Source organism: Filicampus tigris, chromosome 1 (assembly GCF_054856515.1).
Source record: "Filicampus tigris isolate MCC_2025a chromosome 1, RoL_Ftig_1.0, whole genome shotgun sequence".
In the NCBI taxonomy this organism is placed as follows: domain Eukaryota; kingdom Metazoa; phylum Chordata; class Actinopteri; order Syngnathiformes; family Syngnathidae; genus Filicampus; species Filicampus tigris.
This window is the reverse complement of record NC_141217.1, coordinates 11,542,501-11,562,940: the sequence shown is the minus strand read 5'-3', so window position 1 is coordinate 11,562,940 and position 20,440 is coordinate 11,542,501. Positions and strand designations below refer to the sequence as shown.

General features: G+C 39.3%; 2 protein-coding genes across 4 annotated transcripts in view; both read right to left on the bottom strand.

The window, feature by feature from the left end:
• Nucleotides 1-109: 109 nt before the first annotated feature.
• Nucleotides 110-10,188, bottom strand: rer1 (retention in endoplasmic reticulum sorting receptor 1). 2 transcript variants are annotated; one of them, XM_086052228.1, is made up of 8 exons: nucleotides 9,830-10,188; nucleotides 8,514-8,595; nucleotides 8,002-8,106; nucleotides 7,055-7,151; nucleotides 6,782-6,860; nucleotides 5,180-5,315; nucleotides 2,316-2,370; nucleotides 110-1,055 (listed from the first exon to the last, which is right to left on the bottom strand). In XM_086052228.1, exons 2-8 carry the CDS (start codon nucleotides 8,592-8,594, stop codon nucleotides 1,045-1,047), a joined length of 564 nt encoding a protein of 187 aa, XP_085908354.1. In that variant the 5' UTR covers nucleotide 8,595; nucleotides 9,830-10,188; the 3' UTR covers nucleotides 110-1,044. The 2 variants fall into 2 exon arrangements, with proteins under 2 accessions (XP_085908354.1, XP_085908346.1); XM_086052220.1 differs by having other exon boundaries at nucleotides 110-2,370; nucleotides 9,830-10,186.
• Nucleotides 10,189-11,018: 830 nt separating this feature from the next.
• The window catches only part of tp73 (tumor protein p73), a 23,611-nt gene continuing 14,189 nt past the window's right edge, over nucleotides 11,019-20,440 (bottom strand). For both annotated transcript variants that reach the window (XM_086052182.1, XM_086052191.1), the window contains exons 3-12: nucleotides 19,423-19,609; nucleotides 19,146-19,261; nucleotides 18,582-18,691; nucleotides 18,049-18,191; nucleotides 17,862-17,950; nucleotides 16,324-16,451; nucleotides 16,034-16,182; nucleotides 14,106-14,238; nucleotides 12,718-12,811; nucleotides 11,019-12,322 (exon numbers count right to left, since the gene is read on the bottom strand). In XM_086052182.1, the coding sequence (XP_085908308.1) occupies nucleotides 11,921-12,322; nucleotides 12,718-12,811; nucleotides 14,106-14,238; nucleotides 16,034-16,182; nucleotides 16,324-16,451; nucleotides 17,862-17,950; nucleotides 18,049-18,191; nucleotides 18,582-18,691; nucleotides 19,146-19,261; nucleotides 19,423-19,609 (1,551 nt within the window). In that variant the 3' untranslated portion in view covers nucleotides 11,019-11,920. The remainder of the gene's footprint in view (nucleotides 12,323-12,717; nucleotides 12,812-14,105; nucleotides 14,239-16,033; nucleotides 16,183-16,323; nucleotides 16,452-17,861; nucleotides 17,951-18,048; nucleotides 18,192-18,581; nucleotides 18,692-19,145; nucleotides 19,262-19,422; nucleotides 19,610-20,440) is intronic.

Here is a 20,440-nt window from a genome sequence, read left to right as displayed (position 1 = left end):
AAGTACAGGGGCACACAAGGTCACAAGCAAATACATTAATTCACCCAGTCAGCCACGTCACATCCACTTGCAAATTTGATGCGCACAAACAAAAATGATTTGCAAGCTCTTTCTCCCCAGAACACTTTACTTCAGATTCTCTTATTGTGGCTGGTATCACAAAATTGAATTCATAGGAAGCTGGTTTACGTAATTCACAGAAATGTGCCCCATCAACCACTTTTTTTTCCCAAAATAAATACAAAGGTTGTGGCAAAAATTCACAGTTTTTGGTTGCAACATCATACAGAGGTCGTGTTACTTCTCGTGGCTGTTAAAACTGTAGAGAAAGATGAGTACACAATCACTAAAAGGTCAGTGGCTGAGCACATGCATCGGCCAAGGCTTAACCATAACTCAAGATAATCACTTAACCATATTGATAGCATAAGTGTTACTTTTGTATGATTCACCCATTTGAAACCCACTCTGAGACAAAAAAAAAAAAAAAAAAATACAGCGCAGATAAAAGATATCTTTGTATTGTTAAGGGACATATCCTTTTTAATAGCATTTGAAGTGAAAAAAAATGTCACTTATTAAAACCAACCTTTGAACAGTTACACAAGAAAACAATAACATGCACGTCATGAGAAATAGACTGAATACATCAAATCAAGAACCCAATTAACCAGTTCTGCTTTTAACAATTTCAGATGAAATTTAGTTTAATACTAGCAAATTGTCATCTATCATGGTTGAAGGGGGGGAAAAATAAATCTCAAATGTCATATTTAAAGATATATATATATATGTACAAATCTTTTCAGCAACTGTTTGAAAGCCACTTTTTACAGGAAATATGTTTTGTTCCCTTACAACAGTGTTGGCAACAGTTCAGTAAGGGCAAGAGTTTCCAGGGTTTTGGAAAACAAAATATAGATATATAATAAAAAAAAAAAGTTGTCAGGGACACCCAGAAAAAAAAAAAAAAAAAAAAAAAAAGGTGTGATCGCCACCCACTTCATCCATTTGACATAATAAAAGCCCTCAATCTCAGTTTTCTTATGTTTCCTCTGCAAAAGAAAGAACAACAGTTTGCTTGGAATGACTTTTTATGAAGAACAAACAATTTATAAATGAGTACAAGAGCTAGTCTAAACAAATCTAATTAATGGCACCCAAGCTTTGAAACACCAATAGTCCAAGACTGAATTTTGCTTCTCCCAGACTCCCCTGTGCTCAGAAAACATGACAGCCCCACTGAGAGTTGACATCAACATGTTCCAAATCTCCCATTAAATGAATTCACTGATTCTTAAACTAATGCAAAATAGAGTCAAACACAAACGTATCCACCTCGAAATGCAGTCCATTACAAACTGCATTCGAGTGGGCTGTCCATAGTCAGTATTGAAATGTGAGGTAAAGCTAATTCATGGACTTTCCATGTCAAGCAAAATGCCCTCCAAGTAACTCATCCCAGTGATTAGTGGGGACTAAATGTGTTTGTGCCACTTAAATCCAGTGACAAAGAGGGTGCGTGGGCATTAAACATATCAATTAATGAATCAATTGATATTAAAAACTGAAAATGGTCAATTGAAGTCTTTCATCAATCAAGTGAAATAATTTGTGTGGAGGTGGTGAAAGAGGTCTGATTTTGACCCTGAAATGTGCATTCAAATCAAATGCCACAAATCCAAATTAGGCTCAGAGGACAGTCATCTGATATACACTTCGGAGTAGGAGCACATTATTTTAGTAGACAAGATGCAATTGTTCAATCTAAAAACGTTTTGTTTCCTCAATCAACCTCATCATCTGGCACTACTGACTTTTATCACATGAAACAAACTTGCTGACAATGTATTAATCAAAACTCATGGGAGGCTACCATGGGGTGGGAGAAGTTTTCAAATGATCCAAAACTGTAGCAAATATATTTGCCTGTGGTTCTTGCTGACCACATACATCATCAGTGGGCTTTAAAAGGCAAAAGGCAGCACCGAGTCTCACTAACTACTAACAAATGTTGGCCAGATCTAATTTAGGACTAGAATCCTCTAAAGAACCCCCCATCCCATCCCATCATTCCTAGCAGACAAAGGCAACACTTTCAGACTTTTTTGATCTGCGCCGTTAGTATGCTCTTACAACACTGTCAAACGTGGATCAAAGATTGGGTCTTTTTTTATTCTTGTCATATAACTGTCCCCTTACAAAAACTGATCTGAGCCCCTGTCTCTCCATGGACTGTGAATGGTAAATTTCAAACAAGGATGAAGGGAAGTGGGAGTTTTAACTAGCAAAAGGTTTCCCTGTGTCTTCCTTGCCTTTGTATGTCCTCTTCCCGTGCGTGAATGGTAGGTACCTATACTTGATCATATGCTGGAGAAGAAAGGGGGGGGGGCAGTTAGTAAGCAGCAAGAAAAGGACTCATACAAGCAGTTTAGTAGTCTTAAACGCCTGATATATTTGAAGGAAATACATCCTATTCAACAAAATAATGCAACAATATTTAACAAGAAGAAAACTCACAAAAAGCAGACCACACAAAATACAGTCGGTAAGGAAAACATTCAGACCCCTTGAAATGTTTCACTTTCTGTCGTTGTAGCCATTTGCCAAAATCAAAAAAGTTCATTTTATTTATCAATATACACCCAGCATCCCATCTTGACAGAAAAAAACAGAAAGGTAGACATTTTTGCAAATTTATGAAAAAAAGAAAAACAGAAATATTATATGGTCATAAGTATTCAGACATTGGTATTTAACTCACATTTCTTCTGATCCTCCTTGAGATGGTTCTGCTCCTTTAGTGGAGTCCAGCTGTGTTTAATTAAACTGATTGGACTTGATTACGAAAGGTCTACATAACACCTTACAGCACACAGTGCGTGTAAGAGAAAATGGGAATCATGAGGTCGAAGGAACTGTCCAATGTGATCAAAGACAGAATTGTGGCAAGGCACAGATCTGGCCAAGGTTACAAAAAGATTTTCTACAGAACTCAAGGTTCCTAGGAGCACAGTGGCCTCCATAATCCTCAGATGGAATAAGTTTGGGATGACCACAGATCTTCCCTGATCTGGCCGCCCAGCCAAACGGAGCAATCGTGGGAGAAGAGCCTTGGTGAGAGAGGTAAAGACAAACCCAAAGATCACTGTGGCTGAGCTCCAGAGATGCAGTGGGGAGATGGGAGAAAGATTCACCAAGTCAACTATCACTGCAGCCCTCCAACGGTTGGGGCTTTATGGCAGAGTGGCCCGACGGAAGCCTCTCCTCAGTGCAAGACACATGAAAGCCTGCATAGAATTTGCCAAAAAACACATGAAGGACTCCCAGAATATGAGAAATAAGATTTTCTGGTCTGATGAGACCAAGATTGAACTTTTTGGTGTTAATTCTAAGCAGTATGTGTGGAGAAAACCAGGCACTGCTTATCACCTGCCCAGTACAATCCCTACAGTGAAACGTGATGGTGGGAGCATCATGTTGTGGGGGTGTTTTTCAGCTGCAGGGACACGACGACTGGTTGCAATTGAAGGAAAGATGAATGCGGCCAAGTACACAGATATCCTGGAGGAAACCTCTTCCAGAGTGCTCAGGACCTCAGACTGGGCCCAAGGTTCACCTTTCAACAGGACAATGATCCGAAGCATACAGCTAAAATAACAAAGGAGTGGCTTCACAACAACGCTGTGACCGTTCTTGATTGGGCCAGCCAGAGCCCTGACTTAAACCTGATTGAGCATCTCTGGAGGGACCTGAAAATGGCTGTCCAATGTTCACCATCCAAACGGACAGAAGTAGAGAATATCTGCAAGGAAGGATGGCAGGGGATCCCCAAATCCAGGTGTGAAAAACTTGTTGCATCATTCCCAAGAAGACTCATGGCTGTACGAGCTCAAAAGGGTGCTTCTACTCAATAACATGCGCCAAGGTCTGAATACTGATGACCATATATTTCAGTTTTTCTTTTTTCATGCAAACATTTCTTTTTCTGTCAAGATGGGGTGCTGAGTTACTACATTAATGAGAAATAAAATGAACTTTTTTTGATTTTGGCAAATGGCTGCAATGACACAGAAAGTGAAAACTTTCAAGGGGTCTGAATATTTTCCGTACCCACTGTATGTGCTTAATGGGAAGTCAACCCCAGAATTTTCTTTACAATAATGCTCTATGTGCCTCCACTAGTCTAAACACAGCATTCTAATGAATATTGCATTTGTGGAATATGAGTTAAGTAGCGAAATCCAGCCGTTTTATTCATCTCAGGGGATGGCAATTTTGTCACTTCTGTTGACTGAAAAGGCTCAGGTAACAACCAATCGCGGCTCATCTGTTCATCTGCCATGATTGGGTGTTAGCTGAGCCCTAAGTAACTGTGATGACATTTTCAGTTGACAGCAAGTGACAAAACGGCCATCCCCTGAGATGGCAAAAAATTGGTTAATTTGACTACTTAGCTCATATTCCACAAACACAATATCAACCAAAATGCCGTGTTTAGACTAGTGGGGCTACATAGAACATATTATTGTAAAGAAAATTTGGGGGTTGATTTCCCCTCTAATGTTAATTTACAGAGATGGGCATTCTGACTGTGACAGACCGGTCTGCCTATCCATCATGACGGACGGCCAATTTGTAGGTGATAAACGATAGATGAGAACCTTAAAAAAGGACAAAAAGGCGGATAGACGGATGGCGCAAGGGTACCCCGGCTGCAGGCGGAAGGCGATAAATTTGGGTAAAATGTCCGGCTCTGTTAATTTACTTAAACAATAAATTATTTACAATATAAAATAATATAGCCATTAATGAGGTCAGGTTCACGGCACACCACTTAGCAAAACAATTCACAAGTGGGCTATACAGTATCATTATGTACCTTCTGTCATCTAGTGGAAGAAAATGTTATTGTTTTGCCTCTTACTATGTGTGGTTGGCATATATAAACATTTTTTGAAAGTTAGGAAATATATATTTTTGGTCAAAATAATTGACAATGGATATTTTCCCAGGGCACACTGGTTGAGAATCACTGCTATAGTTCTCTAATTGCAGGGTTTATGGTGCAATTATCTGCTTTTGTAAAAGTGAGAAGAAATACAATTCCAGTGTAATTTTCATAACTTTCAAGGCTAGCACAGTTTGAGAGTTTGTCAGCGTGTGTTTATATCTTTACCTTGATCTGCCTCTTCATGGTGATGCAGAAGAGCATGATGAAGTACATTACAAGTATGGGCCAGAACACTGGCACATTGAAGGCTTCAAAAAATGTGCAAATCATGGCAATGACAATGCCTTTTGTTGCTGAATGCCTGTCAAGAAAAGGGTTCATTTAGAAACAATAGAAACCGTATTTTTCGGACCATTAGGCACATCATATTATTAGGCGCAATATCAATGAACGGGCACATTTGCAAAATTGTTTCATACATAGGGTAATACGGGTTATAAGGCGCTTTATTTTTGTGAAGCATTGTATGTTAAATAGTTTATTCTAATTGTACGTACGGTACGTTCATTTGATAGATTTAGCACTATTATGCTATGTTCAGACCGGACACAAAATAGCAGATAGCGCCGCGTGTCAGGCTTGCTTTTATTCGCCGTGCAAATAAACAAGGGTTTGCTTCCAGCGGAGGAGGGATTAGTCAGATAGTTTGAACATCGCTAGTCAATTTGGTGACCAGTGGTTGTGTTATTACTTTGGCTAATGCTAAATGCAATATTGGTTAACAGTTCAACAGCTGTAATCAAGTCATACATTTACGTTTTTTGAGTTTTTCCTGACCCTCCTGGGGGTTAGGGGATGTCGTTAATATTTGTCAACTATGGGTTTGTGAAGACCTTTCAGGCCATATAAATACATTTCATTTGAACTGACTTACCATTATCCAACCTTTTTTGCTCAGCTCAACTATTTGAAGATGGCTGTGTCATTTACCTCGTGCCGGTCCCACATTATAACATTTGAAATATGCCGCCAGAAAAGCTCACCTTACGTTGGGTCTAACCAGCGACTGCAGCATTAGCCTAGTAGGAATACTGTACACTTCCCATGATTTTTAGTCACGGAAGCAGGAAGTAGTTCTACGTTCCAGTATGACGAAAATAGACGCCTGCTTGCGATTAGATGCGGATGAGAATGACAACACTATAACACGAAGAAAGCAATTTGGATTAAAAAAGACGAACTGAAAAGCTGACATCCATCCATAAATTGCTCCGTCTTACAAGGCACACTGTCGATTTTTGAGAAAATTAAAGAATTTTAAGTGCACCTTATGGTCCAAAAAATACCGTACTGTCAGGTCAATTATAACTCATATACTGAATTTTGCAATACATGCAGATTGTTAATCTCATGCATAGCGTGTAGATAGTGTGGTACAAAATCTACAATGAGCTAACAGGATTTCATTGTTAGAACTTTTGCATATGAGCAAAACCTTTTAAACTCAGCAAGTTAAGATTTTTTTGGGACATTTTCCAGATGGAAAAAAAGATGACCCTTTCAAGCATCTGTATGCTGTCTGGTGCAAAACACTACTCCTGCGTGGCTCCACGTGGTGATCTGCTGTTTGAATAAAACATGGCCAAGCAAGAAAGGATTTAAGTCAAATGTGCATTAGTGGAACACTACACAGTGCTGTTTGTCGTAAGGCTAACAACACTGATAAAGATGACACATTACATACATTTTCAAATTCCAAAGTGAAGTTTTTTCTAGGTTAATCTGTGAATGGACAAGTTAGATGCCCTCACTATGAGCTGGGCTCACCAGAATTTGAACTCAGGCAACCTCCTGATGAAAGGACGGAACTCTTCATTCTGCTTGGTAGGAAGGGCAGGGCCCTCATCTATGGAGTGATTTCAGATATAAAGCACACAAATACAAATTTACACTACAAGAATGTGAACTGTTGTCTGGTTTCAAGAAATTATGCAAAAAAGATTTGTTTTTATTAATTAATTAGGGTGCTCTATAAATAAGAACTCTTGCCTGCTACTAAACACAAAAGGCAAAAATAACATAAAAATGGAGTAAACTTGCCTTCGTCAAGCAATGAAGGATCCACTTTTGGTGATAGAAAAGCAATGAACAGGTTCAGATGGTAGATTCCCAAGGCATATGTAACTATATACCAACCCTGCAAAGCAGTGCAAGATCAAATGAAATATTCTTTTTGCAAGTAGGCAACAGCGTTATACAGATGTCATAAATAAGCACACTTAAACATCACATAAATGGAATATTGACACTACAAGGCAGATGGAGTGGCAAGACTCATGGCTGGTTGGAGTCACCTGAAGTGAAAGCTTAAGGTGTGGTTCAAAAGAAAAGGAAACAAAAAACTGTCAGCTTGTAAACTTGTAAACAAAACTGCTACTGTTTCTTCAATGAAAGTGAACGGAAAGCAGAGGAAAAGAAGTGAAGAGGAACTTTTACTTTAAACAGCCAATTTGTCAAGCAGTCCCTTGTTAATAGTTAAACAGATCTTATGCTTGTCAAGGTGGCGTTGTGTTTGAAGTATTTGTTTGGATATGTACCAAGTGCCAGTTTAGGTATGCAGTTATGAGAATTTTTATTTTATTTTTTGTGACTTTAGGAACTCATCAACTTAAAGCTGTCAATCACTGGACAGAAATCGAAATTCATAAACTTGAGAAGCTTAGTCTGTATACTTGTGGGTCTGATACAGCCTGTTAACAAGCAGAGCCTTTGTCCAGTATGCCTACCCTATAGTTTTAATAGAATCAGGTTAGGAGAACATACCGTAAGCATATAAGAAATAGCTGCGTGACATGAGTCTTACATCTCAAGGAAATAATTCAACAAAATAAGCCATGTAATGCAGCAGCACAAACAGGGTTTTACATTGTAAGTTAAAGCACAAGTGTAAATGCACTATGAGGACTTTTTTCTCGCTTGTTGATTCAAGCAAGTCACATTAATTGTATTCTGCCTTTTGTAAACAAACGCTGGAAAGGCAACATTACCTGTAGTATGTACACTCTGATCATGTACAGTGCGGTAAGTAGGAGTGTGGAGGCCCATCGTACTGCAGAATATGGTGTTGATTTGTCTAGCCATGACTGATAGATCTGTGTCACACAACACAAAACAAGAAGTGGACGTTACCACCGGATATAATATGACTCTCGTTATATACGATAAAGCAGGTCCTCTAAAAAGATATTGTATCAATTTACTTTGAATCAATGTTGAACATTTCCAGAGCATCAAGAAGAATAGTGCTCGAATCTAAATTAATAATTTATATTATAGAAAGAACACTTGTCTTGTGTTAAGTCCATGACTATGTGACAAACATAAACTTAAAAAGAAGCACAAATAATGTATATGTGTTTGGAAACACATGGGCAATACCCAACAGTGCAGTGTGCATTGTTTTTGTAAATAAACTACACTTTCAACCATCCATTCATTAGGTTTCAGTGCCACACATCAATTAGAACAAGTAGCTGGCAAGTTAATGACAGATGCTCACCTGTCCAACCCGTGTGAAAAAGGCAGCAACTACAGATGACTTTCCATGGATTGACTCCCCAGCGCTGTCCCCTTCTGACATTCTGCATGTAAATAAAGATGACAACCCCCACCCACCCCCCCAAAAAAAAACAGGATTTTAATCACGAACAAGTGTACATTCGTCTGGTATAATGTTTTAAACACACAGCCAGTAAGCCCCAAGACAGTGTAACTATTTTCCAAAGAGTGCCATGGTTTTCATAAAAACTGGGACGTGGTCTGGACCACTTCAATAACAGTGTTTCGATCAAATGAACTGATGTTTTGATGATAAGGGTTATGGTTTGCTAATGACCTAAGTATTTCCTTGGCGGACGAGTTAAAGACACCAGGACAAAATAGGAATCATACCATGATAATGAGGAGCTCAGGTGATGGAAACGTTAAGGCAGTTAATAGTTAATACTGAACATCCAGATGATTACTCTCCATATGAACCACCATAGGCTAAGTTTCACAAAACCTGCGTTAGTGCACTATATTTTTCACAGGCTAATCATATAACCCAGGTCAAAAAGAAAACCCATGAGGTAAAGAACGTCAACAAATGGGTCTGTGGTCATGCTGATTTGAACGCATCACCAAAATCACAATCAGGCGATTGCTTTGGTACACTGTACATTAGCTATCAAAATGCCGACAGTAAGAAGCTGCTGTAAAATGCTAACATTTGCGTGGATGGCATTGCCTGGAGAAAATCGATCAGTATTCATTTTACCCAACAAAGCGCGAGAAAAGCATAATACCGATACCAACATTTTATGTATAAAACAATATGTCGTGTTACTCACATTAGCTTGTAAAAGGAACCAGCTAACTAGCAAGAAATGTACATTGAACTTCGGCCTAAATTGACGATTGAATGGGTGATGTAGTTTTTAAAGTGTTTCTTTCTCGGCAGTTAGAGCTTTAGAATACATCATTGAACTACATTTCCCACGTGCTAACCATTAAACAACCAAGCGGTGTTAATGTAGTTCCTGACACGCACTACTCCTGTTTCAATACATACGCACAATGAAAATGTAGAACTACAAGTCCCAGAAAAAACGATACAATGTGACAACTCACTTCCGGAAAAACGAAACGCTTCTACGCTGCTAGTTAGTCAGCTAGCTATAACCGCTACATTATTTAGTTTTTACATTAGAGCAGTGTTTATTTTTTTTGGAATGAATGTAATTCATAATACATAACTGAATATAACATCTTGTGCATGTACCGTGACTGTTTTGACAAACGGTCCAAAAATGAACAAAGAGAGTATTTTCTTACCTGATTTAGCCGCTGTTTCGCTACCCGGCTCTACTTCAGCTAGTAGACAGTCACCAAACTGATGAGAAACACGTCAGTACTTCCGCAAGGCTCGGATTTTACTGCAGACCAGACTAGTTGAACCCCGAAAATGAGCCGTCGGATGCAAGTCAAATCGGTTTCTTCGGTATCATTTTCCGTATGACTGTTATTTAGTCCAGGGGTTCTCAAACAGGTCTTAAATGTAGCTCTGTTTGAGAAACTGCAACATTCGCCCGACTTCGATGCAGTCAGCGTGGGTTAAGTTCCCACTCAATGAAAGTATGAATGTGAGGTTATCTGATATGTTCCCTGCAAGTCGACGGACTGGCAACCAGTTCAGAATAGTTACTTGTCCACCTTTCGCCTGGAGTCAGGTGGGATAGGCTCCAGCACCCGAGACATATGATGAATGGATGGATGGATATTTGGCCTAAGTGTAAATAAATAAATCAATTTATAAGTTTTAAAACATAAAAAAAAAACAATGTTTTTATTCCTAAAAGTTATATGTAACAATTCGCTTAAATATAGATAAGGAAAACGTGTACTTTTAAATTTTAAATTTATTACACATAAAAAATAATGTAAACAATCTACCAAAAGAAATGTTTGAAAACAAATACATCTAAAGGATTAAATGCAAATGTATTGTACTTAAAGTTAAATATCAGAGAACTGTTCTTAACAAAGGAACTAGATTTCTTTTTTTCTTTTTTTTCCCACTCAAGGCAGTAGCCCCGGGTATCCACCTGAGGTTATCCACAGACGACCCCAAACCTCCAGCCGCATCATCAAAAAAAAAACAATTCAATGGGCAGCAAAATTGTCGGTCAATACACTACACCAGACGCATGTCAACTTAAAAAAAAACTTGCGTTCACCCCCGCATTGACAAACATTTCCACGGAGCATCTGTGTTAAAGATGGCATCCAGCATTTCAGATGGCAGCTATATGGACATTAAATTTCAAAATGTAGCCGCCCCCCCAACCAATCCCAACAAAAGATTGAAATTATTAGGGGGTATCATATACATGTGCTCCTCCCGGGCATCAACTGTGCTATGCACACCAATGGGTTAAGGAACTGTAACATTATGCATTTAAACATTTAAACACTACACTACAGAGCCCGCATACCACTAATGAAGAATAACCGATTTAATCAATTTAAAACAAATGTGTAACATTTAATGACATGTTTTTTCAAGACTGCTCTATCCACGGCCAGTTTTAATGACACTCAAAAACAAAACAAACAAGTTGTTTTGTGTTGAGAAACATTACACAGAGACAATTAGTAATTCATCATCTACGCCTAACAAGAAAAACACTGAACTTGATCATAGAAAAGACTGAATAATGAACAGCAATGGATAGATGGGTACACCTCTGAATAATCTTTACACTGATAGAAACAAGACTATCAAAACTGTCTGTTACTATATACATCATAATACTGATCACATGCACGTTTAACACAAAATTGAAAGTTTGACTTTAAAAGCATTAAAGTGCTCCTCCTTTGACCAGTTGTGAGTTAAATGTATGTACAACAACAAAAATGCTACACATTAGTGTTACAAAACAATATTAATATTATTACCAAGTGCACCAAAATAATTTGTGCATGATGCATGAAACAAAACTGGAATGTTGCAGTTAAATATTCACAAACTAGTGCCATAAAGATACTCTGAAGACACTCATCAAGCATTAACATAGGAGGACCTTGCCCAGCAAGGTTTTGCATAAGCGGAAGGACAAAAATGCTACTCGCTTGTCTGGTGTCATGGTAGACACGATTAACTACACGTAATTCAGATTCAGATTTCATATCTGATGTTCAGATATAACACTGTTTAAGCATGTTCTCAATTGGTATGCAATGTTTTTCAGTAAGGGTCAATAATATTTTCACAGTATGACAATAAATTGCTGAATAAATGGTTGCAATGCCCAACTTTTGCCACCGCATGGAGATTCTGCTTAGATTCTTTTTGCCACTGATCCTGCAGTACCAGTCCTTGAACAGGCTGTTGCTGATAGCATTGGCAAAATGCAACAGGGCTCAGTGAACATCTCTTTCCATGAACTCCTCCTTTATCGGGTGTTTGATGCGTGCCACCTTGCAGTCGGGCATGTCGAAACCAAAGTCAGCCCACTCGTCAGTCCCTGCCGCCATCCCTGTTGTCCCGACAACACCTGACCTGTTGGGTATGGTAATTGTGTGGCGGACGCGAAAGTGCACGGCCTCCATTACGCGTTGACGTTGTAGCTCCCCGCCGGCGGCCCCGATGGCGGCCATGGTGGAGGCGGCCATGTTGCTGCCGGAGCGTAGAAGCTGTTGGCCGTGGTAGTCGTGGTGGTGTGAGGAAGCAGGCAGCTGGAGCGAAGCGCCTTGTTTCATGTCCTGGAGTCCTTGCCAGATGGCAATGCGAGTCTGCTCTGGGATCTTCAGTGCGCCTAATTCCTGGAGAACAAGCAGGTAGATTGCGGAAATGTCATAAAAGAAGTACAAGATAAATGAAACTAGTCTAATATGTGTTCAACTAGATCCAGCAGATGGCGTTTTGGTGAAGATTTTTTTTCTACAGAGGAATGTTTTAATTGCAAAATATATAAATAAACATGTTTCATAATCCTGTAGTCAAGTACTTTTTTTGCGGGGTCATTCCCTTATTATATGTTGCTGCCAGCTGTTCCTGTCCTTTTCTGTTGGGGGACATACATGACTGTGGCCCTCTAAGTCTGGCAGAAACAAGCGGCAGAGTGAAAGCCACCATGATCGAGACAAGCATCACTACGCTCATAATAGACAATTTCTTAATTCAACATGGAAGTAAATAGGCGCGACATAATTGTTACCTCCACGGAGAGTGTCTGGAGATGGTAGATCGTTTGGAGGCCTTGAGAAGTGAAGTATTCAATGAAGTTTTGGCAGCCCAGGCTGGTTAGAAAGCTGTATGGGGATAAAAAAAAAAAAAAACAGCTCTGTTGAAATTGTTTAATACTGAGCAAGACAAAATAAGTCTCAAGTGAACACCTTGACAAATATGGAAGATGTGAAATCAAAAACACAAATATTAATGATTCATTAGGCCATTCATGCTTTGGTGAAGAGTCTTTATTATAAATACATAAAATATAAAAGTATGGGCAACATACAATGATGGAAAAAATGTTCTGCATGAAACATTACAAAAGATAAAAATGAATGCATTCATACATAATTTCAGGATAAAAATAAACAAAAGTGTCAAATAAAACAGAATTTACAACATTTGATGAAATGTTCTATTGTGCATTGCAAGTAGGTTCATGGTAGTACACAAAATGACTAAACAACTGCATGACAAATGCATTTCATTAAGTGCGTGATACAAACTTAGCAGCTTAGCTGCACAGGTAGACTTAAAGTGGCAGTCAACCCAAACATATTTTTTTCAAGAATATGTTCGCAGCAGGCCCACTAGTTGAAACACAGCATTCTGATTAATTTTGCGTTTGCGGAATATAAGTTAAGCAGCAAAATGCACTCGTTTTTAGCCATCTCTGGGGGCGGCCATTTTGTCTTCTGTCGACTGAAAATGATATCACAACGACCAATCACGGCTGACCTGTTTTCTGAATCTGAGCCATGATTGGTCATTGTGAGCAGTTGTGATGTCATTTTCAGTCGACAAAAGACAAAATGGCCAGCCACAATGATGGCGAAAACAAGTGGATTAACACTTATTCCACAAACGCAATATTTATCAGAATGCCCTGTTTCAACTAGTGGGCTTGCATGTAACATATTCTTGAAAAAAAAATGTTTGCGTTGACTTCCTCTTTAAGAAAGGCTTCCCTTATGATTAACTTATTTGATTCAAACTATTTCAAGGAAGGTTTGACAGTTGCTTTGTAAATGTCTATTGGACGGCTAAGAACAACAAAGTTGTCAGTGTACAGACATACAGTTTCACTGTACAGGGCCATTGTCCACCAATCAGCTTTACCGATTTAACCAGCAATATTTTTACCCCAACTTAGTCCAACTCCCTCGTGGCCCATTAATGACACGAGTAGTCATACTACAATGCATTTGCAACACTTAACCTATTGTCAAAGAAACAATTTTTATCACTTCTGCACAAACACTGATGAGCAAAAGTGGCTGTATGGAAGACACCAGCATGGCACGGATTAATTTTTAAACCAAACAAATTGTCTTACACAGGGAAATTGATAAGTGTCATTGGAGGGTGAGGTACCTGACAAGGTTGGGGTCAGGGTTATACGGAGGGGGTGGGCTGCAATGTGAAGCAGACACTAAAGTCTGACTGCTGTGGCCACCGTTCATGTCACCATTAGACTGCATGTGATGGCTGTTGAGCATGTTGTGGCCTGTAAGAGAAATCAAGTCACATTAATAAAACGATGAACGGTAAAGTAGGATCATTGCATTGAGATGTCCATCTGAGTAATAGGTTGGGCTAAACCACTTACCGGTAGTTAGTTCCCATCAGAGTCTTGATTATTTATTGTACCAAAACCTTCTAGACATTTATTTCTTGAATTTGTGAAAAATGCTGGGGGGAGCCCTTTCTTGTTAAAAAAAAAAAAAAAAAAAAGGTTCCACAAAGCCATATTTTAATCAGTTTGGGGGTCATCATCACACACATTTGGGATGACATGAACAAATATCCCCACAGACACACTCTTCATCTTCATCCTCTCAGAGGAATGGAACTGTTACCTGTTAACTGTTTGTCCATACAGTGCAGTGATGCCAACTGGTGGCCTGTAGGCATGCGACGACATTCTGAATTGGTTTTCATTTTCCTTTTCTTTTCTTATGTGTGCTCTGCAATTGGCTGGAAACCAGTTCAGGGTGTACCCCACCTATTGCCCATAGATAAGCTCCAGCATGCTCGCGATAATGGATGTGTGTATATTTCATACATGAACCCAAAATGTAGAGCACTTGCTACCTAGCGTCGCTTTTCGGGCTGAGTTAAGTGACAAAAACAGGGATGCCATTTAAAACACGCAAGCCGGAAGCAAGTCTAACGTCATCCCGTGGTGCTTTATTATTGGCTGCCGCTTGATGATGTCAGTATAGGCGACACACAGTAAAAGGACCACAACTCCCAGTCGACTATTCAATTTACTTTCTTCCGGCTAACGGCCATGCTGTTATTCTGAAATAAATACTTTTAAAATCATCCCCAAAGGCTGTATTAAATTAACTGCCAAAGACAAAAGTTAAGGACATTTGCGCTAAAATTATAGTTAGTGTTAGTTAGCTTTGTAAATATAAAATGTGGGTTCAGTTTGTTTCATTAAAAAAAAAAACATTTCATTTTTATTTAACCCAAACATATTTTTTGCAATTATATGTTCTATGTAGGCCCACTAGTTGAAACAAGGCATTCTGATTAATATTGCTTTTGTGGAACAAGAGTTAATCCATCAGTTTCTAGCCATCTCCGGGGGCGGCCATTTTGTCACTTCTGTCGACTGAAAATGACTTCACAGTTGTTTAGGGCTCAGGCAACGGCCAATCACAGCTCACCTGTTTTCGAAAGCTGATCCATGAATGGTCGTTATCTGAGCCCTGAGCATCTGTGATGTCAGTTTCAGTCGACAGAAGTGGCAAAATGGCCAACCCCAGAGATGGCGAAAAACGGGTGGATTTTGCTGCTTAACTCCTACTCTACAAACGCAATATTAATCAGAATGCCTTGTTTCAACTAGTGGGCCTGCATAGAACATATTCTTGAAAAAAATATGTGTTTGGGTTGACTTCCACTTTAATGAAAATACTTTTTCAATAGTAGTTTTACTTTACTTTTTTCAATAGTTATTTCATTAATTTTCATTAACTAAAATAACCTTGATGGCAGACATGTTTTGCACTTAACACTGGGTCTTATACTGCCTAATATTACAATGTGAGTAGACCTAATATTTTTTTGCAGATATAAAACGATATGCAGGACAAACATAGTAGCCTACTTCAGTAATATTAAAATTTTGAGTGACTTCTTGCATTTAATGTTGGTTTTTTGTTCAGCAGTGTGCCGTCCTTGAATGGTAATTTTTATGCAAGCGAGCACTTTGCAGTTTGCACTGGAAAAAAAAAAACTGTATACACAATACAGTTATTTTGTGTATTATGATCTCAAATCATACTCACTCATGTGTGCCATGGGGGTGTGGCTAGTGAGGTGGTGCTGGGCTTGTGTCCCCGGCAGGTGGTTGACTGTCTGGGATTTACTAAGGCCTCCATGGGGGTGAAGCTTGTTCATATTTGACAGTGGAGAGGAGGGTGATGCTATGTGGCTCCTGGAGAAACAAATTTACCGTTGAATAGGAGCAATGTCTTCCAATAGCTTTGAAATGAGTAAGCCATGTCATCACAGTAGCATGCACATTAGTGTTGGTGAACTTTTTAGCGTACAGCATGTGTGCATCACAGTGACTTACGGTCTTTGTAGCAGCTGCTGTTGTGTTTGTTGCCTGTAGGAGTCCACAAGTGGCTGAGGGACAAGCTCCACCAGTTCCAAACTGTCTTTAATCTTCATCAGCAGCTCAAAATTTTCTCGACCACGAACCTGCAACACACACATCAAGTGCCATATGAAACATGTTTGTTTGGAAAATCGTATTTGCTATACGTCATTTTTTATGGCTTTGCTGCTAAATACTATTTACACAAACACCACTGTGCAAAACAACCATCTGTTGTCTGACAGTATTTCCCAAGCTTTATTTTGGCAAGGCACGTACATTTGTATTTTACTTTACAAAAAGACCACACCATTAAACAAAAGTATTTGCACTGAAATAATGATGAGCTTGTCTCAATTTACTCACAAACTGACTTACACAATGTGAAGTGTCACCCTGTTTAGTTGAACACAAAGCTATTTTTTGTTGTTGTTTGAATGGCAGCTTATGGAAACACAGGTTAATTGTACCTTCTGCTATCTAGTGGAAGAGCATGTAATTGTTCTGTCAGTCACTACTGTAGCCTCTGTGTCACTGGTCTAGATATATAAGATACATTATCCATAATTATCCTCCAGAGGGTTGCGGGCGTGCATGATGCGTACCGAAACGAAAGCGTAACGAGGTTTAACGAAAACCGAGTTAAATTGGAATATCAGTTTTCAAGATCTGAGTGTATCATGAATCGGTCACAATATAGCTTGAATTGGTCAAAAAAACGATCAAAAAGTTATAGATTGGTTTGATGTTGCAGATGGTTTGTTGTTTCTTTAAATTTAATTAAATTGAATAGTTTGGGCTTTGAAGAGCTTTTACATGTTGTTACCTGTTAATAAACATGACAAAAGCTACAAATACACATTTTGGTATTTGATAAAACCCTTTGTAATAAATGTCACATTACTGACAAGTTAATTCATACTGTAAGATGATTGTCTACCTTTACCATGAGACTCAATGCATCATACACTGTGGAATGGAGCCGTAGCTTATAGAATCGAATCGTAACCCCACTATATCAAAACCGAATTGAATTGAGATGCGTATTGGAATCGTCTTTTATTGGAGAGATGCACACTCCTACAACATAATAAATAATATTTTTTATGATATTTTAAATAAAAAAAAAACGTGAAATTGGATAAACAGTAGTTTGAAATCACTGATCTATAATGCTTATCCTGTTCAATGGCAGGAAGCTGGTACTTAACTTTGGTGACTTTGGGAAAGAGGCAGACTTGTTACGAGTCACTCACAAGGAACACACATACAGCCAGCCTCACACCGAAGCGAACCGTTGCTGCTTGTAAATCCCAAATAATGATTTACAATACATAAAACTGTTTTTGTACCACATTCACTTTTCTTCTCAAAATGCTTACATTCAGTGTCCTTATTTTGAACTATATTTTGACTCACTTTCCATTTTTTGTTTCCTAATTTTCACTTGTCACTGTAATATTCCATATTCCTCCCAGGGATGGCTGATTCTGATTTAAAAATAAAGCACTTACAGGAATATAGTAAATCTCCTCTTCCCCATGCCGCCGCTTCCGAAGGTTAACATTTGGGCTGGAAATATTTGATGGCATCTGTTTGAAATCTGAAGATGACAGATGCAGGAAATAGTTTTTAAACATTCCACATCCCGTTAGTTCAACAACCAACAATAACAACAGGATGATAATAACACTAACTTACTGCGCTTATTGGCATTGCCATTCTTTGACACAGTATCATTCAGTGCTTGCTGCTCCCTGAAGTGGTCCTCATCTGCTTTGCGATCTCGGCCAGGGCACGCACATATCCGGCCTTCAAATGACCTTCGACCTAACACTTGTCCACTAAAAGGTTGTTGGAAGAACAGTTGTAGTCAAACAGTACTACTGTATAGCAAACATACTTAATGACAACATCAACAGTTTTGAAATACAGTAGACCCCCGCATACTCACGGTTCGGCACTCACAAATTTGCTTACTCACAGATTTAAAAAAATTGGGGAGTTTAAAAAAATAGCCCCCGCCCTCCCCCAATGCATTTCAATTCGCATCACTTATACTCAGATTTTCGCTTTTCCCAGACCCGCGCATGGTGGGGATCCGCTGTAATTTATGATTACTACAATATTTTAAATTCTATGAAATAGCTAAATTAAATCCTTGATTGCAAAGATCAGCTCTTCGTTATTAAAAAAAATGAAATGCTGCTGAAGTTAATGAAAGGACGACTCACTCTCTTGATTCCAAAGTAATAATGATCAGGATGGGTCTCCTGTTCATGCCGCCCACACAGCTGCTGTTGCACATGAAGTTGTACAAGATGGTGGTAAACTCTGTCCCCACCTGCAACATGCCATAACATATCAAAATGTCCTGGATACCTTTTTATATGGTTGGAAATTAAAAATTGATTCCTATGTCCACAAGCAATTCATTTATTTTACACAATCAAATTCCAATTTGACACTGCTAGTGGTAAATCCACCGTTAGAGGGCAGTGTTGTAGAGTCCTTCAATTCCAGAGAACGTGCTTTTGGTTTGGCAATCATCTCAAGAAAAAGCCATTTGGATTAGTTATTTTACGTGGAAAGAGAACCCAAATTGACACAAATGTGGCTTATCCTGAGGCTTGTATTGAGCCCCAACATATAGGATGAAGGAAGATGTGATATAATGTACAAAGAAAATAACGTATAAACGCCTTACGTTAGTATAGCATCCTTAAATGACTTCTTCCGCGCACGTGATACATATATGAGAGTGTGAGTGAACACATGCTTGTTGAAGATTCACACACCTGCGGAGTCTCATAGGGAACAAAGACACTCTGGCGGCCTGTCACGGGATCATCCATGTACTGGCAGAGGTTGTTCCCCTCCACTCGGATGAGATGGCTGGCTGGTGCCGCTTGGCCTGAACAACCAGCCAATAAAATTTAAAGCATCAATGAATTCCGTTTCTTGTATTGGAATCGCATCTCATGTGAACAACAGCTAATGTTGGGATCACTGCACACGCACTTTGTGAAAGGCAGCAAATGCCGTAGTAAAGTTAATCGGATAGGGTGGTCATACCGTCGTTGAACTCTCGGCCCAGCTCGTGGTTGGGGCAACGCTTGACCACTTCTGTCACATGCTCGGCCTTCTTGTAGACAGGCATCGCTCGGATAATGCTTCCATGGGGAGGGGAGGAGGACAGCTTGATCTGGATGGGACACGTCTTGGCGATCTGACAGTAGAGCTTCTTTAGCAGTGGGGAATACTAGGGGAGGAAAGATCATGCACACGGTGAGAGACAAATAAGTAATGAGAACTCGTGGTAGATGTGCTTCACATAAGCTACAGTATGGCTGTCTGTATGTATTGCATTTGGATGTGAAGCATCAATAATGCACAGATGATTCAATTAGTTCAGCAACATGTAAAGGTGCTGGCACCGTGCTTGCGACTGCCAATATGCAAAGGGATTCATTCTAGTCAGAAATACAGTACGTTTACTAAGGTATGACACCATGGATTAAAAGACATTAATATACCTTCATTCAATCTCAAATATTGTTTAAAAATAGGACCATTTTCATTTAACAGCACAGCCCATCAGCATGTGTGCATCACTTCAAAATTAAGTGATAAGAGGATTATCTTTTACCCCAAAGTAGACACACAAAAGCTGATGCTCCCAGTGGAGAAACTGTGGATTCTTTCTTGGCAAATTATCATTTCATTTGTTGTGGCGCCTTTACTAAACCCTTTGAAATACACACAATACACTCTGTTGCCCCCACCTCTCTTTTTTTTTCCGCGCACACAGACACACGCGCATGCACCCGCACACACACACACACGGTCATCAGCACTAAAGGCAATGAAAATGCCTGTGTGCTACATAACAGCCCCCCAGCCTGCCCTGACACGTTTCAACAACCCCACCTTCTCAAAGATGATGATGATGATGATGATGATGACTACTTTTAGCTAGGATAGGCTCCATAATGAAGAGAAGTGCTGTAGAAAATGGATGGATGGGTAGATTATTATCATACTATGCAGTATGCACCATACGAAAATGTTATTTGTACACTGTGGCCACAAC